At 34.4% G+C, this 19,651-nt stretch overlaps 1 protein-coding gene across 7 annotated transcripts; it reads right to left on the minus strand.

Annotated features, from left to right (window-relative positions):
- LOC117118256 (uncharacterized peptidase C1-like protein F26E4.3) lies at positions 1-18,624 on the minus strand. 7 transcript variants are annotated; one of them, XM_033262799.1, is made up of 10 exons: positions 18,500-18,624; positions 7,227-7,492; positions 6,271-6,340; positions 5,829-5,939; positions 4,999-5,228; positions 4,435-4,585; positions 3,997-4,162; positions 3,372-3,417; positions 3,033-3,190; positions 1-2,640 (listed from the first exon to the last, which is right to left on the minus strand). In XM_033262799.1, the coding sequence occupies exons 2-10, from the start codon at positions 7,483-7,485 to the stop codon at positions 2,491-2,493; spliced, it is 1,341 nt and encodes a 446-aa protein (XP_033118690.1). In that variant the 5' UTR covers positions 7,486-7,492; positions 18,500-18,624; the 3' UTR covers positions 1-2,490. The 7 variants fall into 7 exon arrangements, with proteins under 7 accessions (XP_033118690.1, XP_033118685.1, XP_033118689.1 ...); XM_033262794.1 differs by lacking the exon at positions 18,500-18,624 and adding an exon at positions 14,417-14,517; XM_033262798.1 differs by lacking the exon at positions 18,500-18,624 and adding an exon at positions 10,972-11,210.
- Between the last annotated feature and the right edge of the window lie 1,027 nt (positions 18,625-19,651).

The following is a 19,651-nucleotide window of genomic DNA, read 5'->3' on the forward strand; positions in this document are numbered from 1 at the left end:
TATGTTTATGTATTTATTAAAATAAAATAATGTTTACAGTCATTTCTTTTTGTGTAGTTTTTTGTCAGTGACAGAAATATTTTAAACCCAATTGTCGTAATTTAACACTCGGCACTCATGTATATATCCAGACTTTCGATGTTCGCATATATGAATCAACTTCTCAAATCAACAGAAGGTTACGTATAGTATCTTTGTTCTTCAATGGTACTAAACGTTACTATCATGGACTTGGGTCATTTTTAAAGCATTTGTTTGTTTAAATTCTTTAACACGTCAAATGCTGTACCGTAATATCTATGGCAGTTTACAATTGAACCAATGCCACACCCACTTTTGTAAGCACGGTGGACAAACTGCACACAGTGCTAATGCAAAAGCTTCATTATTTAACATTATTTTCAATCCGTTTCAGCTCCGACTCCGAATTCTTGTCATCATGGTCTTCCTGAATTTCCACACAATCTTCTGTTGCTCAAGCTGAAACAGAGTGGCGTATGTGGGTCGTTTCTTTCTTGGTTTCGTAGTTATTTATATGGAAGGCAGTAGAGAGAGTGATTCTTGATGGCATGTCTTCGTGATATATTAAGATCTAAATTCAAAAGGCAAATTAACTCTTGCGACAGCCATAAGTTGGGCAGTAATTGTTGTGTTTTATCATACAAAACATGTTCCTTGCCTGATTCTATACAATCTTCAAGAGCAACCAAACAAACCATATTCCGGAGGCAATCAATTGATATCAGTAAAATGTAATTCGATTTTAGCGCAATTAGTTTTCTAAAGGGACTATGGAGATAAAATTTACTTCATATGATCCAACTGTTAATTCGAAAAGAAATCTGTCAATACGCTGGAAGCAAACACAATACTTCGATTCTACTGGTATCAAATTTATTGCCAAATGAATTTAATGATTTACAAGATAATTATTTGCAACATCAATACAACAGAGAGTATCTCTTTCATTAACCAAATTATAATTCTATTCCATAAAGAAAAGTTTGTAACTTTTTAAATAATGTTATAAGGATTTTTATCCATCACGTTGAATATTATTTTTTAGCCAAACTTCTGTAGGTATAGATTCACAACACTAAGAAATATCATACAAGGCAAGAGTTCATGCAATAAGGATGCCAATGACAATTAATCACTACAAAATATAATAAATAATAAGTATAAATATAGGTTACAGCTGCGTCAGTTTTAAACGGCGAAGTATAGAGGGCGCTACTCAACCGACAACGGCAATGTTTTAATAGTTTAATAGGCCTAATATAAAAAAAAAAATTAATTAATTTACAAAATTGTACTCGCATGGTAGTTGTAACAGGGATAAGATTGAGAGGGCAACTGCACAATGGTAGATGTCCGCAGACGACAACTGTGTTTTAATAATTTAAATAATACTGCAATCGTGCAATAGCTTTAATGGATAGGACAATACTGTAGTTCGAAAACTGTTTACTTAATACTGTACTTACACACGTATGTGTTTAAAGCGATCAGATAAATTCACTATAAATTATCTACGAGTGTATAAAAGTTGAGCCATATAACACGACATCTTGGATTACTATAACGTGGGGTAGTAACAAATTATTAACCAAAAACATCTACCAGTAGGCCTATAATTAGAAAAAATAACGATATTTCTGTTTTTGTTTCTTTTAAATTTCTAAGTATATATCAATTTCAATAAACTACAAGTATTTTCATGATTTTTAAATATGTTAAACTATAATTTTGAAATATTTATCTAAATAATAATAATAATCTATAAATTCAAAGGTAGATCTAGTATAAGATACTTTCTCAAATAAAAGCCTAATTGGAGTCGTTAAGTACAAGATTCGCTTATGTACATACTCATCTCCAGAGTGACTATATATAACAAAACACGAGTTTGCAAAGTATAATAATTTCCTCATTGTTGGTAATTAAATATTGCTATTTTTCATCCAAATGGTAGAGGTGGTCATATGAGACTTTCGGAGCGAACCAATGGAAATCGGTAGGGAATTACAAAATTCTTTGGTAAATTTTTGAGTACAAGAATCTTAAACCAGCAAACGTTTCCGTTTCAAATGTTTACACGATGTTCGACAAAGCTTTTTGTGTGTTATATTATTTCGTTTCTCTTTTGAAATATAGTTATACTAGTTCAAAGGGAATGCTATTGTAATCATAACCCGTAATAATCGATACCGCCGTAGTCCAGCAAATTACTTTGAATGATTTTATGAGTAGGCCTAAGTAAACTAAGCCCTACATGGTGTTTTTTTTCTGTCAATGTTTTTATCAGACTTGTTAAAAGTTCTTACTCATTGGTAATGTAATGTAAACATGAGGACTATTGAAAAAAAATCAAATATATAACTTATATTTTTTCAATTCAGATATGGTTAAGTACAGTAGTATCGTTGACTGTGCGCCCTCTTCTGTAGTTGAAATTGATGGGTGACGATACTGTCTTCTTAATGTGTGTTATACTAGGTTTTCCTTGTGCATCATTGCTGCGTCAACTTTTCCCCAGGCTCCTACGACAAACGACTCAATTTCACACATATTTGAACCACGTACGATGCGGAAGTAACCATTCTCTCCCCAATTAGTCCCCCACGAGTTAGCACAGAGCTGAAATAAAATAGATAGCTCCTTAATCCCCATTTTACTATATTATTTAACATAAGCATGCATAATAGATTTATAAGCGTCATATTTTGATATCAATTCAACCAAAAAAAAAAAAAGAAGAAAACTCACATTAACAGGTCCATCCATCAATTCGATATATTACAACTTTTAATATTTTGAAAGTATATCAAACTGGATGGAAACTACGTTTATAATGAACATCAAATTTATACTATATAGGCCTATAATGATATCTAAGCCTAAAACGTAATCAGAAATGTGTCATTAATTATACCATTAGGATCTGTGGTTATACAAAACATATGAATAATTAAAGTTGTATATTATTCAAAATTCATTAGTTGGTTGGGGGTTTTTGTGTTTCTACTCACCCAATATGGAACGCCATTTTCGCCAATACCCCATCCAATGATTCTCACTGAATGCCATCCACTTTGTCGATACTGAGGCGATTCGTTTGCATTGACGTTTGTATGGCGGTATACTCCACTCTTGTACATGAAAAAATCAGATTCCACTAGAAAAGTAGCTACAATAATGAAAAAATTGATATGCATTTGAAATTGCTTTTATACAAAAGTTTGTATTGCATGTTTTATCCTTTTTGCGCTTTAGACCAACGTACCTTTCGTCGACAGTTATTTCTGAAATAGACTGTATATATAGGAAATGACATTATCTAAATTTTTACACTTATTTGGTATGCTTACCTTGTACAGGTCCATTCTTGAAAATTTCATGCTTAATTTCATTTTCCTACGAAACAAAAAACATAGTAGTGGAAATACACATTATAAATAGGATACGTGATGACGAAAGCATCAACCCCATCGATCGAAATTCTTGGACACAGCTTAGAAAGGTTGAGGAATCGAAGGACGAAAGCAACTGGTTAGACGTAAAAAAACGAAAGGAGAAACGGGCCATTTATTAAGTGTGACAGGCAATTAATACAAAGTGCGACAGCTTGATTGTTACAAAGTGCGACAAGTTAATACAAAGTGCGACAGGTTATTACAAAATGTGACAACTTTGTTACAAAGTGCACCAGGTATTACAAAGTGCGACGATTATTACAAAGTGCGGCAGCACAACGGGTCTTACAGACACGATGAGAAAATAAAATTGTGGAGTGGAGTGATTAGAAAAGAACTTGGCTAAACAAAAATCAGTAACGTAAAAGGGGAGATTTCATCATGCAAGGTGGGTGTAGAGGGGATATATATATAAAGATTGGTGGAGAGAAATCGGTAGGTAAAGTAAAAGGAAAGGTGCGTGGAATGTCTAACGTATGAATTAAACATTATCTTTATTGCATTTATGAATTGTAAGTACCTCTTGACCAATTCTGTATGGAGGGGTTGATTTGTACGCATCACTGTGCACGTATTCGTTGGGGCAAGGTGAATGGTCTGGCGGTGGTAGCATGCAATGTCCTTTCTTCATCGTCATTCCGGAGTCCATTCCACTTTTATATGGATAACATTCATCCGTTACGATTCTAATAAGAATATTAAAAAAAATCATTATTAATTCATTTTATACATAAGTATAACCTGAACTCCTTTCTCAGTTGCGTCGAGCTAATAATCATCATCACTTCATCGTTATTTATCCCTGTTCACATATGTTTTACCAACATTCCTCCACTCGGGCATCGGACTTTAATGGCGGTAATAATAGATCCTTATTGTGTATTTACCAAATTAAATTCGTTACAAGTTAAACTATTTTATTCATGATACAATTTAGAACTAACAAGGCGGAGCTTACCCTTTTTTTCTTAGAAAATACCAAGCACGATCAGTGTATCCTCCATCGCAGCCGCGCTGACGTCTGGTATTACACGATAGTAGGTGCTGGGGTGATAGGATCACTTTCATGTTACCCATTGACTGAATGGCCAGACGATCGGAGGCAACGGCTACGAATAGCAAAATAATATTAATAATAATCTTCGTTATTGTATAAATGACAAATCATTTTTTTGCAAAACCTAGTAGGAATCAGAGTACTTACTCAGGACGGTTTGAGAACCGCGAGGGAAGACGCTACAATGTGTTTTATATACAACGGATACTAAGTGCTAACAATGTTACCATGGAAATGGTTGCACAATGCATAATCTTCTCCACTCAAACAGTGTGGGACAATGTCAGGGTGGAGCTACTTTACGCGTAAATTTAAATAATGTGGACACACTTTACGCTCCCAAAACAAGGTTGTGTAATTTTACCATTCTAGGTAGGCATACCTTATTACACGGGGTTTTTTTTTATTCAATATTTAGGGTAGAAATTACGAGTAGGCCTATTTGTTCTGAAAAATTAATCTTACCTGCAGTTGAGAAAGCCCACGAACTGCCACAATTTCCTTGATCCATGATTTGCTCTAAGTAACCTGGCCACTTTTCTCGAGCATCGAAAGTGTCCGGAACGACATGTTCTTCCATTTGGATCTTGTTCATCGCCATTACCGTCTCATCTGGCTTCATTGTACCCAACCTATAACGGATCCCACTCCCAAGGGTCTGTCCCCAGAACATGGTATAGTTGCTAGCTGTCCACCTACATAAAATAATATAAACAATGTGTTGTGCCTACAGATCAATTTGTCATTGTTTGAAATGCAAAATGTTTGCTGATTAATTTCCTATTCACATCTGTAATTTTAGGCCTAAATTCGAACTTATTTTATGTAGGCCTATGTAAGCCTTAGCAAAATGATGCCATTGCGGAACTGCACTGTTACTTTGAGTTATTTTTTCCCACAAGAGATATTCTGTACTGTTTTTAGGTACAGAATAACTCCCTTGGAGATATCAAGCGACAGTTAATTTTTGAATTATCAATACGTTTTATTAAGACTCTCAGTATTAAATATACAAAAAAATGACAGCCGGAGTAGTTTAAAAAAAGTCACGAGTGTTGTTCACGATGCATTTGTGTCTTCGTTTATATACTATGCTTTCTTTTTTTTTACCGTTATCGCGTTCCATACCGACTAGGTAGCATTATCAAGTAATCACATTTTTTTAATACTTACCGTTTTACATTTAATCAGTATATTCATATATTGTAAGTTACAAGATATAGCCATGGTTAAGCCGATTAAAAACACACCCTGAAAATACGGTAAAATAAACCCTCGATAATATTAATACGTACCCGTATTGTTGATTTGCGTTGACTTCATTAATTACTTTTTCTCGTATAAGACATGCATTCATTTCACATTCAAACGCATGTCCTGATCCAGACTGTACTTCTTTACAAGTGCTGCAAATAACGAGATATGATTGTAAGGTTGTCAATTGCTAAAAGGCGAATATTAGAATACTGCCCTCTACTATGGTACGCTGTAGTATCGAAAAGGAAGGTATCACTTGGTAAGTACTTATATAATTCCTTATAGAATATATCAGTTTATGTTTTAGTTTTTAAAAATTTATTAATTGGCAATATTTTAAAATAAAATTCAATTTAATTTCAATTTAATAATTAAATGAGATCGACATTTTTGGTGTAAGATTCGTGCTACGCCTTGTCTCAATTTTAGTCAGTGCATGAGTGATCAATAAGAAGATAACGGAAAAAGTTGATGTTTTACCATCTGTTGCAATTATCCATGTATGAAGCACCCGCAAGAAATTTAGCACCATCAGCCCGAACACAGTCAACTGAAACCGAATTGAATTGCAGTAATTGGATCATAAAATACCCTTCATCTGATATCATATTAGCAAAGATATTTTTATTGGCGAATATAATTTCTAATGGACTTAAACATACAAAATTAAGCAACTGAAATATTTTTACAACTTATCACAGATGAACATCTTCATAAATGACGTCATTCCTGTTATTTAGTATCTAGCAGTAACTCGCACATCTTTACATTACCTATTTGCTTAACGTTTGCTTCATTTTGTATTAAAAGTCATACTCATATTGTAATTTTGATGTTCGGTGTTAATGTAAAAAAAAACCGATCGACTTTGAAACAAAGTATGATATTATGTCAATAATTAACCTAGCACTGCTACTAGTACAGTACCTATAGAATAGGCCTCACACAATCAACGAAACCTTTTTAATCTATATCTATGTTTTGAACCTTTCAAATCTAGGCTCCGGAGGAAAAATTACTTTTCATAATGATGTACAACTGATTTTTATAAGATACAAAAACGGTGTTTGACGAAAAAATTGAGATACAGATAAATATTTATAAACTTGGGGAGAAGGGTGGAAAAAGAGTAGGCCTAGTTATGCCCCCTTTCCCCTAGTTTTTAAATATTAAAAAATCCGTATGTCATTAACAGTTCCCGAGTTCTTCGTCAAACACTCTCTTTGTGTCAGTTGTATATCATATCAAAAAATAGTTTTCCTCCGGAGTCTAGCTTTAAGCATCTCATTGTTTTAATTAATATCTGTGGGAATGTTTGCAGATTTTACCAAAACAATTGGTGTGCCATACGGAAACAAATTTAACTTTAAAATTAATTAAATAAAGTTTAAATTAGGATTTTATGATTTAAAAAGCAAAAATGTACGGTAGCTCACAGTCAATAACAGGGCCAGGTGGTACTCCTGTGGGTGTAATTCCAAGACATTCTCTAGAAAAATCTGGACAGCAGTCACCGGATTCAGTTCGATCACAAAACTCGTCACAGTAACAATAATGATCACCTAGCGGGGTTAGACAGCTGTCATCACGACCAAAACAACATCCTTTAACTTCACAATATTGTGCTGTGGTGGTTGAAAAACAGATGATTGCGATAAGGCATCCTGAAAATATTTTTATTACAGTTCCCTCCATCCTAGTTCTGAAAAGGAAAAAATAATACAGTAATCAATAATAGATGTTAGTTTTCACTAACATCTATTATGTTTCAACAATCAAGAACTGTGCTGTAGGGTGAATTAAGAAATAAGTTAGTAAATATTAAAACAAATAATTAAGATTTTTTATTCATTACCGGATCCAAGGGGTGGCAAAAGGGGCGCTCGCTGCCAAGTGTCAAATCATTTAAGAGACTGAAATGGCTAAAACTTCAAAGCTGCCAGTGGAATAGCCCCTAGACCCACAAAAGCTCAAGAAAACCCCCAAAACTTCACCTTTCGACCATAGTGTAAGGCCCTTTTCTAGACCTCGACTGGCACTCACCACCCCTGCAAAGTAAATCTTGATCTGCCACTAGGTATGTACCGAAGACCGTTATACTATGGTCTACAAACCTTTACATAGAGTCGTAATATTGTTTTTAGTACACTGTTGCAACAGTGACCTTTACACACAAAAAATCAGAAAACAGCTCTTGTGTGCAAAAACAAATTTAATCCTGGTGTAACCTTGCTAATAACATTTAGGCCTTCGATCTACCAGACATCCATTGGTGGCTAGATGTTTACTTACATATGATTTTAGGGCGAGTACGTTGAGTTGAATTTCAAATGACAGGACCACTTGACGTTTAGCGAAAGAACAATAAGTACCTGCTATCTATATCTGATACCGCTATGTTTATAGTAAACGATACTACTCTCCTTTGTTCAGCTAAAGCTTCATGTATAAACCCACAGTAACATTACAATGTACAGTTACTAGGCCTACAGCAAAAACAAAACATTTCAAAACAACCCTATCACTTCTACATTCTGTTAACGGCAACTGAACTGCCGTAAGAATGAGGAAAATACAGGTGACGATCTTGTTTGAATAATTCCAGAATTCCTAGAATTATGGGGATTCTCTGAACAACTAACAAAGTGGAAATATTAGGTAACACAATTATATAAATTGTATACCGTTTAAATATTCTTTATAGATACGTACGGGTATTTATGAAATTTGAACATTATTTACAATATTACCATTCTGATATATTTTCCAATGCAAATACACTGTCACATGACAACGACGTCACGATAAGTCTATGCAGATGACATCATACACAAGAATAACAATTTCCATGAGGTGTAAGCTGCGTTTGACTGTCTGATGACTGACGGGGGGGGGGGACGTGGTTGAGAGTCGAGTGGTTTTACTAATATTGTGTTGTATAAAGTATAGTAACAATAGTGAACTAGTTTAACCACTATTAAATTATTTACGGATCCTTTTTTATTCTGTGACAGAAGTGACAGAAATAACATGATTATTTTCATAACAGGGACGTTTCCACGACCCACTGACAATTATTTGCGGCCCATTTGTAGGTCGCGATCCTCAATTTTAAAAGCATATCACATGTTTGTGATTTATTTTAACATTACATTTCCTTTGACTATAGAGCTATTTCTTATTATTCTTAATGTTTTTCTGCATTGTTTATTACAATGTACGTATTCACACTTTAAACGGTTACGTTTCTGATGATCCGATTCCCACCCGTGATAGGCCTACGGACAGATAGTTAGTACGATTAGCGGACATTAGCTTTCTTATTTTTGTCTATCGGATATATAACAGCCATTGTTGCAGACGGTATGTGCACATGACAAGATCATTGAAGTTCCAAATCTGAAGACAATAACACTATCAGATGAGATTTAGTACTCTAGTGTTAGTACTGCTGTACTTAACTCTACTCATTGTATATTATCTGGACTTTCAACAAAGTATTTTACTTAGCAGACCACTGAGTTTGTTTGGGACTTTTGTTTGTTTGTGGCTTTAGTGATTCAAATCTTGATGTTAGGTCCAGGCCCTGTATTAAATACTGTTATATACACTATTGTTCAAAACATGATCACTACGGTTTTCTGTAAATAATAATAGGCCTAATACAGAATATGTATCACTTTTCACTAAATTTAGTTTATTAATTGCGAGTACAGTGCTTTGTTAAAATAATGTCTTCCTCAATGCGGATATCAAACGGAGATTACCAAGGCCGTTCATACCTCATCTGGTAGAACAACTCAATTAGATAAATGTTGTCTTGCAATGGGTAAATAATGTATGTTAATATATATTATTTAATATATTAAAGCCAGGCCCAGATGGAAAAAATTGATATGTTGTATAACTGATTTTTCTAAGGCAGGCGTATTTTACGAACAATTCTGGAATGGTTGGTGAGATACAGATTTAAAAACTGGGGGAAAGGGCGTAACAACCCTTTGTTCTATCTCATTACCCCAGTTTTTAAATATTCAAAAATCTGTATCTCAATCAACGGCTTTTGTCAAACACATTTTATTAAATAAAATCAGTTGTACAAACTGGAGTCTGGCTTTAAACGAACAGAAATGTTATATATTAATCGGACATATTCCCAATTTTTCTAAAGAAAATTAGTCCTATGTTTGCTCACATATCTCCCTTTTCTTTGCAACGAGAGATTATAGATGATTTCGTAATGACTTTGTGCTAATGTTTATTTGTGGTTTTATGTTGTCCTCTAAATAACAAAATATATTCTTATATGAGTGGACAGAAATAATTAGTTGCCACAAGAAAATTATTTTTCTTCACGTCTAAAAGTATGCGGGTACTTGTCCAATTAACAAGAAGGAATGATGTGCTATAGACATGTTTCTTTACGTGGCTTAATAATTGGGGTTGTTTTAGTCGTCGGAAAAAATCATGTAACATGATTTGAACCCTGACCTGGGATTGGAAGAAAAGCATTTTCATCATTTAACTACTGTTCCATTACATAAAAGTTAGTATAATTTCCATTCGCATCTTAAGCCCTATCGTGTTTCTTTTCGGAAACCTCTCGTCGATACTAGGCGTGTCCTGAAAGAATTTTATAAAATAGGATTCAAAACAAACATGTGGGGGTCTTCGTGGGATTTCTATATAGTTTAAAAATAGATTGTACTTAAGTATCAGAACATAGCGACAGAAAAGGACCTGCATTCCAAAACGCTCATAAAATACCTTAGATTACTACTAATGATGAACAAACACATACTTAGCACTATGTCACACTTGTCGCCATAATTGGTATATTACACCAACACCTCGCCTTACATCAAAGAGCTTCCGATACAAATTATTATTCAAATAAATTTACGGTTTTGGCATTTATCCCATCTTTACCCTGTTTAAAACAAAAACCAGTAGGCCTACTAAAGTACTGACTCGTTTATTGATCTCCGGGAGTTCAATCGATTTGGAAAGGCGAGTTAAACTATTTTAAAGTAAATGGGATTCAGGCAACAATAAAGCCTTAACAACCCCAACAATAATAAAAAGAAGATATAGGCCTACATAACATTCAGAGCTAAAGCTATGTACATTTTAAGCCTAATTTTCTCAAGAATGGTATCCTAGCAGGCGATGAATACGTACCTTCAGACGAACCTGCATATGTAGATCCTTTAAAAAGTTAAATTAAATAGGCCTACAGAATATCAGAAAAAAAGTCGGTGTCTTAGAACTGATGCGGGGGAAATCCTGAGTACCGAATGTCCCCGTCTGTAAATCACAAATTCGGTTTTATCTTACTTCTACACGACTTTCTTTGCTTCATTACATTCGCACCATTCCATCACAAAACTTGTTTGCTGTTTGTTAAACCAGCCAAAGGATCAACGCATTAAACACGCATTGGTGGCGTATTAGAGAGGAACCAACGTAGCGAAGACAAATCCATCTGCTAAGCCTAGTTTACACGGAGAATAGTTCATCGGACACAATAGCGAATTAACAAGTTTTTTAAAAACTTGTGCCTGACTGACATTCTCCTGTGTAGTCAAAACTTTAAGCAATACCGCAGACCCACACAATAAAAATGAAGATGGGTCAATGGTAATTGCTTTTTATTATTGTGTTGTAATATGATGTTTGTGGATACATCGCATATTAATTGCCACCCCCTCCCCTGATTTGCCAGCCCTACCCCCTGAGTGTAGAATCACAGCAGGCGATTCCATTACTGTTAAAATTAAACAATGCTTCAAATAATATTGATAATAAATACTAAAATATTGATGATGGTTCATGTTCATATAATCTTTATTGCAATCAGAAAGTCGTTGTTGTTGTTGTTGTTGCTGATGATGATGATGATGATGATGATGATGATGATGAAGATGATAATGCCGATGATAATGCCGATTGAAATAGTGATAACGATGATGATCTTGATAATACTTAATGGTGATAATAACCTAATAGGCCTACAACTAAAAAATACCATAGGCCTTACACGAAAAAGAACAGTGATAAGATAGACCCAATGCAGGTAAGTACGATAATGACAATACTTATAACAATACCGATACAGCTAGGTAGAGCAATACACGTCATGTAGGGCAAACCATCACTCCTATCAGGGGCGGATTTAGGGGCGGGCCGGTCCCGCCCCGTCCCCCACCCCCCTCTTTTTGGAAGGTAAAAAAATATGAAAAAGAGAGAAAGAAAAAGAAAATAATTAATCGCCCAAAACGACCCAGAGTTTATTTTCGGACGTCTAGAACACAAAAATTTCGCAGGGGCATGCCCTCGGACCCCCTAGGTTGGTATTATCTCGATCGGCCCCATTTCCGTCCCTCTCCCCACCTTCTTTTGGACATCTCTGGATCCGCCCCTGCCTGGTATTCTCCTGACCCAAACTCACATCGAAATAACATTTGCAGTACCCACTGCTACTTGGGTATCGGATTGAACACTAGTCTGGTGGTTATGGCGACAGGCTATCTGGAGGTCTTGGGTTCAATTCCCATCTGAATGACTTTCGATTTTTTTAAAGCAAGTATTTGGGTTTGGAACGTACTGAGTATTCGGTAAGATAACAAGTCAGGTAGGGCAAAACCTCACTCCTATGATATTCTCCTGACGCAAACTCACATCGAAATCGCATTTGCAGTACCCGCTACTACGTGGGGATCTGATTCTAGGTCACAGCACAAGCTTTAGTGTTTATGGCACCAGGCTGTTATCTGATGGTCGTGGGTTCGATTCCCACTCGAATCACTTGCGAATTTTTATTTTCGCAAAGTATTTGGGAACGTAGGTCTACTGAGTATTCGGTACGATACCTTAGGTAGAGCAAAACAACGCTCCTATGATACTATCCTGACGGAAATTCACATCGAAATAACAGCGATAATGTCATAGAATAGAGTTGAGAAAAGAGTTGAGTTTCTGTATCGAGTGTACATTTAGACCACCGAAACAAGGTGATACAATAGACGTTGCTAAAGTTTATCGATTTTAAAGGTACAGTTTGTTACCTTTATTGATCGTAAAGAGCGTTGTGTTAGCAGAAACAAAATGGAATGAATATTTGTTAGATAGAACCTTTATTTAATTATTTCGACATTTAGGCTTATATAGCATAGGTATACTGTATTTGATTAGTATATTATCAACTATGATAACCTTTCCTCCAACAAACCGATTTTTATTTACTGTTCTTATCATAACACATAAATATACACAACACAGAACAAAATGTAATTTAGATTTCCAGACCTTGCCGTAATGGCGTCGTCCGTGGTTAAAAGTGGGGTGGGGGGGGGGACGAGTTGAATTGCAAAATAAGGAAGTATTGGCCCAGGGTCCCCGGTGGAGGTCCAGGGAAGGAAGCCCCCGAAGCTCTGACGTCTATAGCCTTTTATAAGTCGTATCCTAATTGATTTTAAGGAATGCAATTAGCATATATTTCCACACTACATTTTCAAAATACAGTGGCGGATCCAGGAATTTGAAAAAGAAGGAGACCAGAGGGGACCTTTACAGATAGAGTGTAGAGCACCTCAGCTCCACCATATGGTTGGGGCTGAGGTAAGAAAATTTATGATTATGGCACCTCTAGATGGCCGGAAATGGCACTCTCAGACTTGCATTTGAATATTTTTCTTTTTTTCTTCAGTTTTAAATTTTGAAACATTTAGGGAGGGTGGGCCGGCTGGGCCCACTTGAATCAGCCACTGAAATACTCATCATAAAAAATTTATCCTGGTAATCATAATTAGGCCCGCTTATATATTTCATGCAAGCCTAACATTCATAAAAATAATGATTTATCTACTGATTAGCTTGTGACGTATTCGAACCACGAAAAATGAATAAGATAACCGTAAACCAGTCACTCTAATTTAGTCTCTTTGCATAGTACTTTTAAAACCAATCAAGAGCTTTTTCCTTTTCTCTTCTTTTTGGATTTCACTTTTATGCAAGTAGAATTGCGACTACACATTGTGAGTGGAAATACTACAGGAAATACAAACAGGACTAGATATTAGTTAGCATTTTTATTTCACAAACAAAAAGGTGATCTACTAGCTTAATTTATCATTATCATGACGTCATGGTGAGTGTTTAATGTAACATCTGAGTTTATAAACTTGAGGTATCACTACATAAGTCGAAATAGATATACCTATCCGTGTCAAAGGCTGTACAATTATTATTTAATAACGGCCATATATAATTCAACTGACTAGCTATATTTTTTTTAAATTACTGTAGAAAAAACAGGAACTATGTATGCAGATAATATTAAACACTAGTACCTGTCTGAGTATTATGATCTCGTGCCAGTGTTTGTGTGTACCAATGCTAGACAAATGAAACATAACATAGAAGGAGTGAACAACGTGAATTATAAGGTCTACATCTAGAATGGCCAGGTAGGCCCACAGTAAATCAATCTAAATAGGTTGTAGCGCATTTTATAACGATGACAAACAAACAATGTAAAAATATAAAATTTACTAACTAATGTAACTAATAAAGTAACTTATGTGTAAATGGAACAAAACTAATCATCTAAGGCCTATAATGTTACCTTTTTATACAGCTAGACTGGCAAATACAACCTCTCATTAGATCCCTTACAAGTAAGAATGCCGAAATTATTGCCTTACGCGGTTTTGATTTGATAGGCTTACTCGCATTATCGGTTATTGCGAAACAGCGATTCGTCAAAATATCTCGGGCTTTCCTTTAAAACGGTATGACTGGATTTCCAAAAAACTTCAAATCCGGATATGCATTTATAATCCAGTTTCGTAGTTCCACCCAAGTACCCACATGTTTGCATATCCTATCCTCTTTAAATAGAAGTGTCGGGGGCCTACGTCATGGCAGCGTACGGATAGGCCTAAGAAATAATGCGGCCGAGCCGAAATTATGGAAATAACCTAGTGGAACCGCAAAATTAATTGAGAAAAAGAAATCATGGATGTTTGCGATTTTTTTTCTCTCTTTTCAACATCCTAAAGAGTTGATATCTAGAGATTAATATCATTTGCGAAAAAAAATTTTCTTTCTCTTTTCATCATCCTAACGAGTATTGGATGTCTGGAGATTAATATTGGTGTCATATGTTGGTATAACGCTTATTTTGTGATTGAGTAGCTAAGCTATGAGCCACTTTAATTCAACCTGGGATTTAGAAATACATTTCTGTGTCCTGAAAACGTAGGACGTAATGATGATGACCCGTGCTTTGTAGTGGACGGTACAGAAAGTTGGATACTTTATGGATGAAATAGGGATTGTGTGGAGATGTACCATCTATAAGCCAGGGCCGTCAAGAGGTGAAACTGTAACAGTGGAAAGGGGCGCCTCTCATTGTGGAGGGGCCATTATTAGGGGACCAATACAATTATTGAGGGCCCATGATAGTAATTATTATTTTTGAAAATAATATTGAAAAAAAATGCTACCTGCAATTTCTATGGACCCCGGGGATCTTGCCCCCCCCCACCCCGGTGGCACTGCTATAAGTCAAAGGAGGTGGAGTAAGGATGCCATGCTGATATAGCACAAAGTATCGCCCACTAGAGAACTCTTACGCAAGATTATATTTTGCTGAATTGTTTTAACTGCGGTTAAGAAGGTCCAATCACATGACGGCTACTTACGGATAAATAACGTAGCGTAGTATTTTATGGGGATCTTATTTTATAAGGATCTTAAACTTACGAACCGAGTACGAGATAGTAATACTAGCGACCCAATTCGAAATTGTTGCTAGAATTCCATAGAAACTGTTCTAGTACCATAGAAACTATATGAAATTATTTATAGATTTTCTCTAGAAACAGTTCTATATAAAAAAAAAATCCGTGAAAGGCAAAAGGTAAATGACCAGAAGATATCTTTCTACATTAAAATTAGGCCTAAACCGGTACCTCTATAATATAACAAAGCGCATTGGGATGCTTTTATTTTAATATCTAAAAAGGTTAACATATTCAAGTATTCTGCTGCTTTGTATTGGCGTACAATCATTTAAAAATAATAATAATAATAATAATAATAATAATAATAATAATAATAATAATAATAATAATAATAATAATAATAATAATAATAACAATAATAATAATAATGCACCATCTATCCTGGTAAACCTATTCCAAAAAAATATAGTGAAAAGTTACTACAGTGCATTATAAAAATGCCATGCTAAAAAACAATTAATGATTAAAAGCAACTTGAAATAAATGAGTTTTTAAAAGAGTCTTTTAAAGACATCAAACCAAAATGAAGAGGTCTTGGGGAGAGATGACGAAAATCGTACATATTGTAAATATTGACAAAAGAAATGAATAATTTCCTTCACTAAATATTACAAAATAATAAATACTGTATATATTTGAGCAATTTTCAAGATACGTTCAATAGCTTAGCGTATTAGACCTATCTTTGAAGAAGAAACCATGGTAAAGTTATAAACACAGCACTGTACGACTAAACACAAGCCAATTTTATACACATGACCTGGATATTCTGATAATATTGGCCTACTCCTATTTGCTAGGTAAGCAATATTACATGTTTTCTTTAATATCTTACAAACGTATAGTATTTGGTACGGTACCTAATTGAGAACACAGTTCATGCTTTATTTTAGTCTCTTGAGAGACAACAGGCGAACATTTTGATCGTAAATTTTGCTTATGCATACCCCACTGTGTACACATACGATGGACTTCGGACCGGATGACTTCACAAATAATGAGAACACATGTAATTAAACAAAGTCTAGATTTAATGTCTCAACGGGACATGATCATAGGCGACTGGCAGCTTATGTGGGCGAATATATTTGATAAGATAATGTGTATTGCATTGTATAATTATTTGCTGATTTATAGAAAATAAATACACTCGCGACGCCCTTTTTATTTATGTTATTTTTATTTCAACTTTATTTCACGAGGGTAGCTCTAACAGCTGCACTACAGTAGTACAGCTGACTTGAAGAGGCCTCTAAAGAAAAACAATAAAACTATATACAATACATTAAAAATCAAAGTAAGTAAAAGCTTCATTACAGTAAAGTTCAAAAACTATATAATAAATAAAATATTGAATAAATATTGTAACATTCATTAAAAATACAATAAACTTTAAAATTCATTATAAAATTACAAGGTGAACAAAATTACTAATACCTCATAAACTTTACAAAAAATATTACAGGAAGCATGTAGCAGTACAGTACCGGACACTGCTTCAATTTGTCAAAACTTTTGTTGAAATGGTTAGCGCCCTCAGCAATGTATCCGGTGCTATATACAGATTACTTCTTGGTAGCATTGCTTAGCATGCAGACAGTGAAATGATGTTATTGTTGCTAAAACTGAAAACGAATCTTCTAGTTTGTTTGTATTTCAAATCGTACGAAAAGTATTAGTTTGTTTGTATTTCAAATCATTATGCCTGTGTGACTTTTTTAATTGTAAGTGATTTTACAGTTGAAGAAGTACACCGACTGGATAAATTTGAAGTCACGTCTTTTGAACAATTTTTGACGTCACAAATTACAAACGGATACAATTTCAATTATCCCGAGTAAATCATTATCATAATGATCTTTAACTCTTCCATAATAAATGTGTTTCTTCATTTAGAATGAGCGTCCAATACAAAAGATTTTCTAAAACACAGTCAGTTAAGATATACGAAATAATTTGACTATTATAAGTATGCTGCATAATAGTATTTGTTAAAATTCTTTATAAATTCAATATATAAAAATTGATCGTATAATTTGTTATATGGTTCTATTTATGTACATATTTTCTTGTAACGTCTGGTTGCATGTATACATTTTCAAGAGTACGACAGATACAGTAAGTTGACAAAACTGTTTGGTTTTGTGGATCCTAAAATCCTTATATATTAGCCTATTATAGGCCTAATATATGTGGTATAGAATCCAGAATAGTAACTGTCTGTTTATACATTTTGTTGAATTGTTATTTTCTTGCATGACAATATAAATTTTATAGAATAGCGTCAATAATTTTCGTAAGATCATGTGAAGAGAAGAATATTGTATTATTTTCTGATTGTCTTTAATTTGTTCAAACAAGTCAGACATTTTATGACGTTTATTTCTGCTCTAATAGTCAATAATATTGACAATTGTGTTTTTTGACTGTAGTACGTCTCCACACGTTTCCATTGAGCTGTGTATGATTTTTATAGTATCAATGTCTATATTTACATATATTTCGCTGGGACATACGTGCTGCTTATTACCATCTTATTAATGCCTAAGATGTGTATAAGAGACAGGTATTAGACCTATCTTTGAAGAAGAAACCATGGTAAAGTTATAAACACAGCACTGTACGACTAAACACCATAATCTGTATACTTAGAATAATAAGTACACTATTACAGATAAAATAATGAACTTAGACCCCTATATCATACTTTGATAATATTTTTCGCGATGTTATGTCATGTTATTTGACTGTAATTACTCACTTTTTTAAAGGTGCATTGAAATTAATTTAATTGAAAATTCCAACATTTCAAATAAAATTAATTAAACCTACAAAATACACAAAATTATAAAATGCAATATTATTCTCGCCTCAGCAGTAGTACAAAGAAAAGAACTTACCTAAAAGAACTAGTATGTATAAAATCCTGGAGAGGTCTGTTGGACAGACTAGGCTGAACACTACAATGCGCTCGTCACGGGTCATGGAGAGAACCCGCTGTGATATATATGCAAATGATTATGCAAATTATCCAAAAGTTTATGTTCACAGCGGTAAGGCATGCCAAGGATATGATATCATAAAGAAAATGTATGATTCAATTGGTATACATTGAGGCAAATGCAGGGGGCGAACCAAAACTAGGCCTTAGGATTGCTAAGCTAGTCGCCCAAATACAGGAGTTTCCGAAACTGTTGGAGGCTTGCTCTGCAGTTTTGAATAGTTTTTGAATTCCGTCAGATCTTAAACTTGGGCGTCTGTTTTTAGCCAGTTAACCCGTTTTGAAACTTCGCAAGTTAAAGAATAATAGGCTCGTATTATGTATTGTGACAATTAGGTATCTCTTTAGTAAAATGAAAATCATTGTTTTATATGGTACATTATGGTACTACTGTAGGGCTCAGTACACTGTCACCATCGTGAAAAATAAATACTTTATGACACTTAGTGAAGTTTTATAGACTAGCGCATAATACAGTGTAATGGTTCTATGCACTCTTCTACCCACTGTTAAGACAAAAGACAGGAACATAACACAAGAACGAAGAAAAATTAAAATTCTGAAAAAAAGAAGGGATTTAAGTCGGAACTTAAAAAGGGCCAAAGATGAAGATGACCTTATAAAGTTGGGTGAGTCGTTCCACAACTTAGGTGCAACAACAAAGAAGGTTCTATTTTAACTAATACTCGGAGTTGTTCAATCAGTCAATTAGTTCAATTTGTCCGCTTTTTATTTTTGTGAGCTTATTGAGTTCTTTAAGGAGTGCTATACAGAAGTTGCTGGTCTTCCCCTAAAAGTTTTTTTAAGACGTTGATTGCTTTGTTATTATGTTAGTTTCGTTTTGCCTCCATATATAACAGACTTAATCGCCATATGGTTTCCATGATATTTCATTTCATTTATTTATTCGACCAATACACATTTACAAAACGTACAGTACAACAAAAATTATGGTCAGGGGCAGCTTAAGCAAAATTTTACTATAACTCATTGAGAGTCAGCTGCCCCATTAATAAATATATCCGATGAGAGAGGCATCGTAATGTATTAC

The sequence above is a fragment of the Anneissia japonica genome, unplaced genomic scaffold (genome assembly GCF_011630105.1).
Source record: "Anneissia japonica isolate Jap-2015-1 unplaced genomic scaffold, ASM1163010v1 scaffold288059_len961885_cov194, whole genome shotgun sequence".
Lineage (NCBI taxonomy): Eukaryota > Metazoa > Echinodermata > Crinoidea > Comatulida > Comatulidae > Anneissia > Anneissia japonica.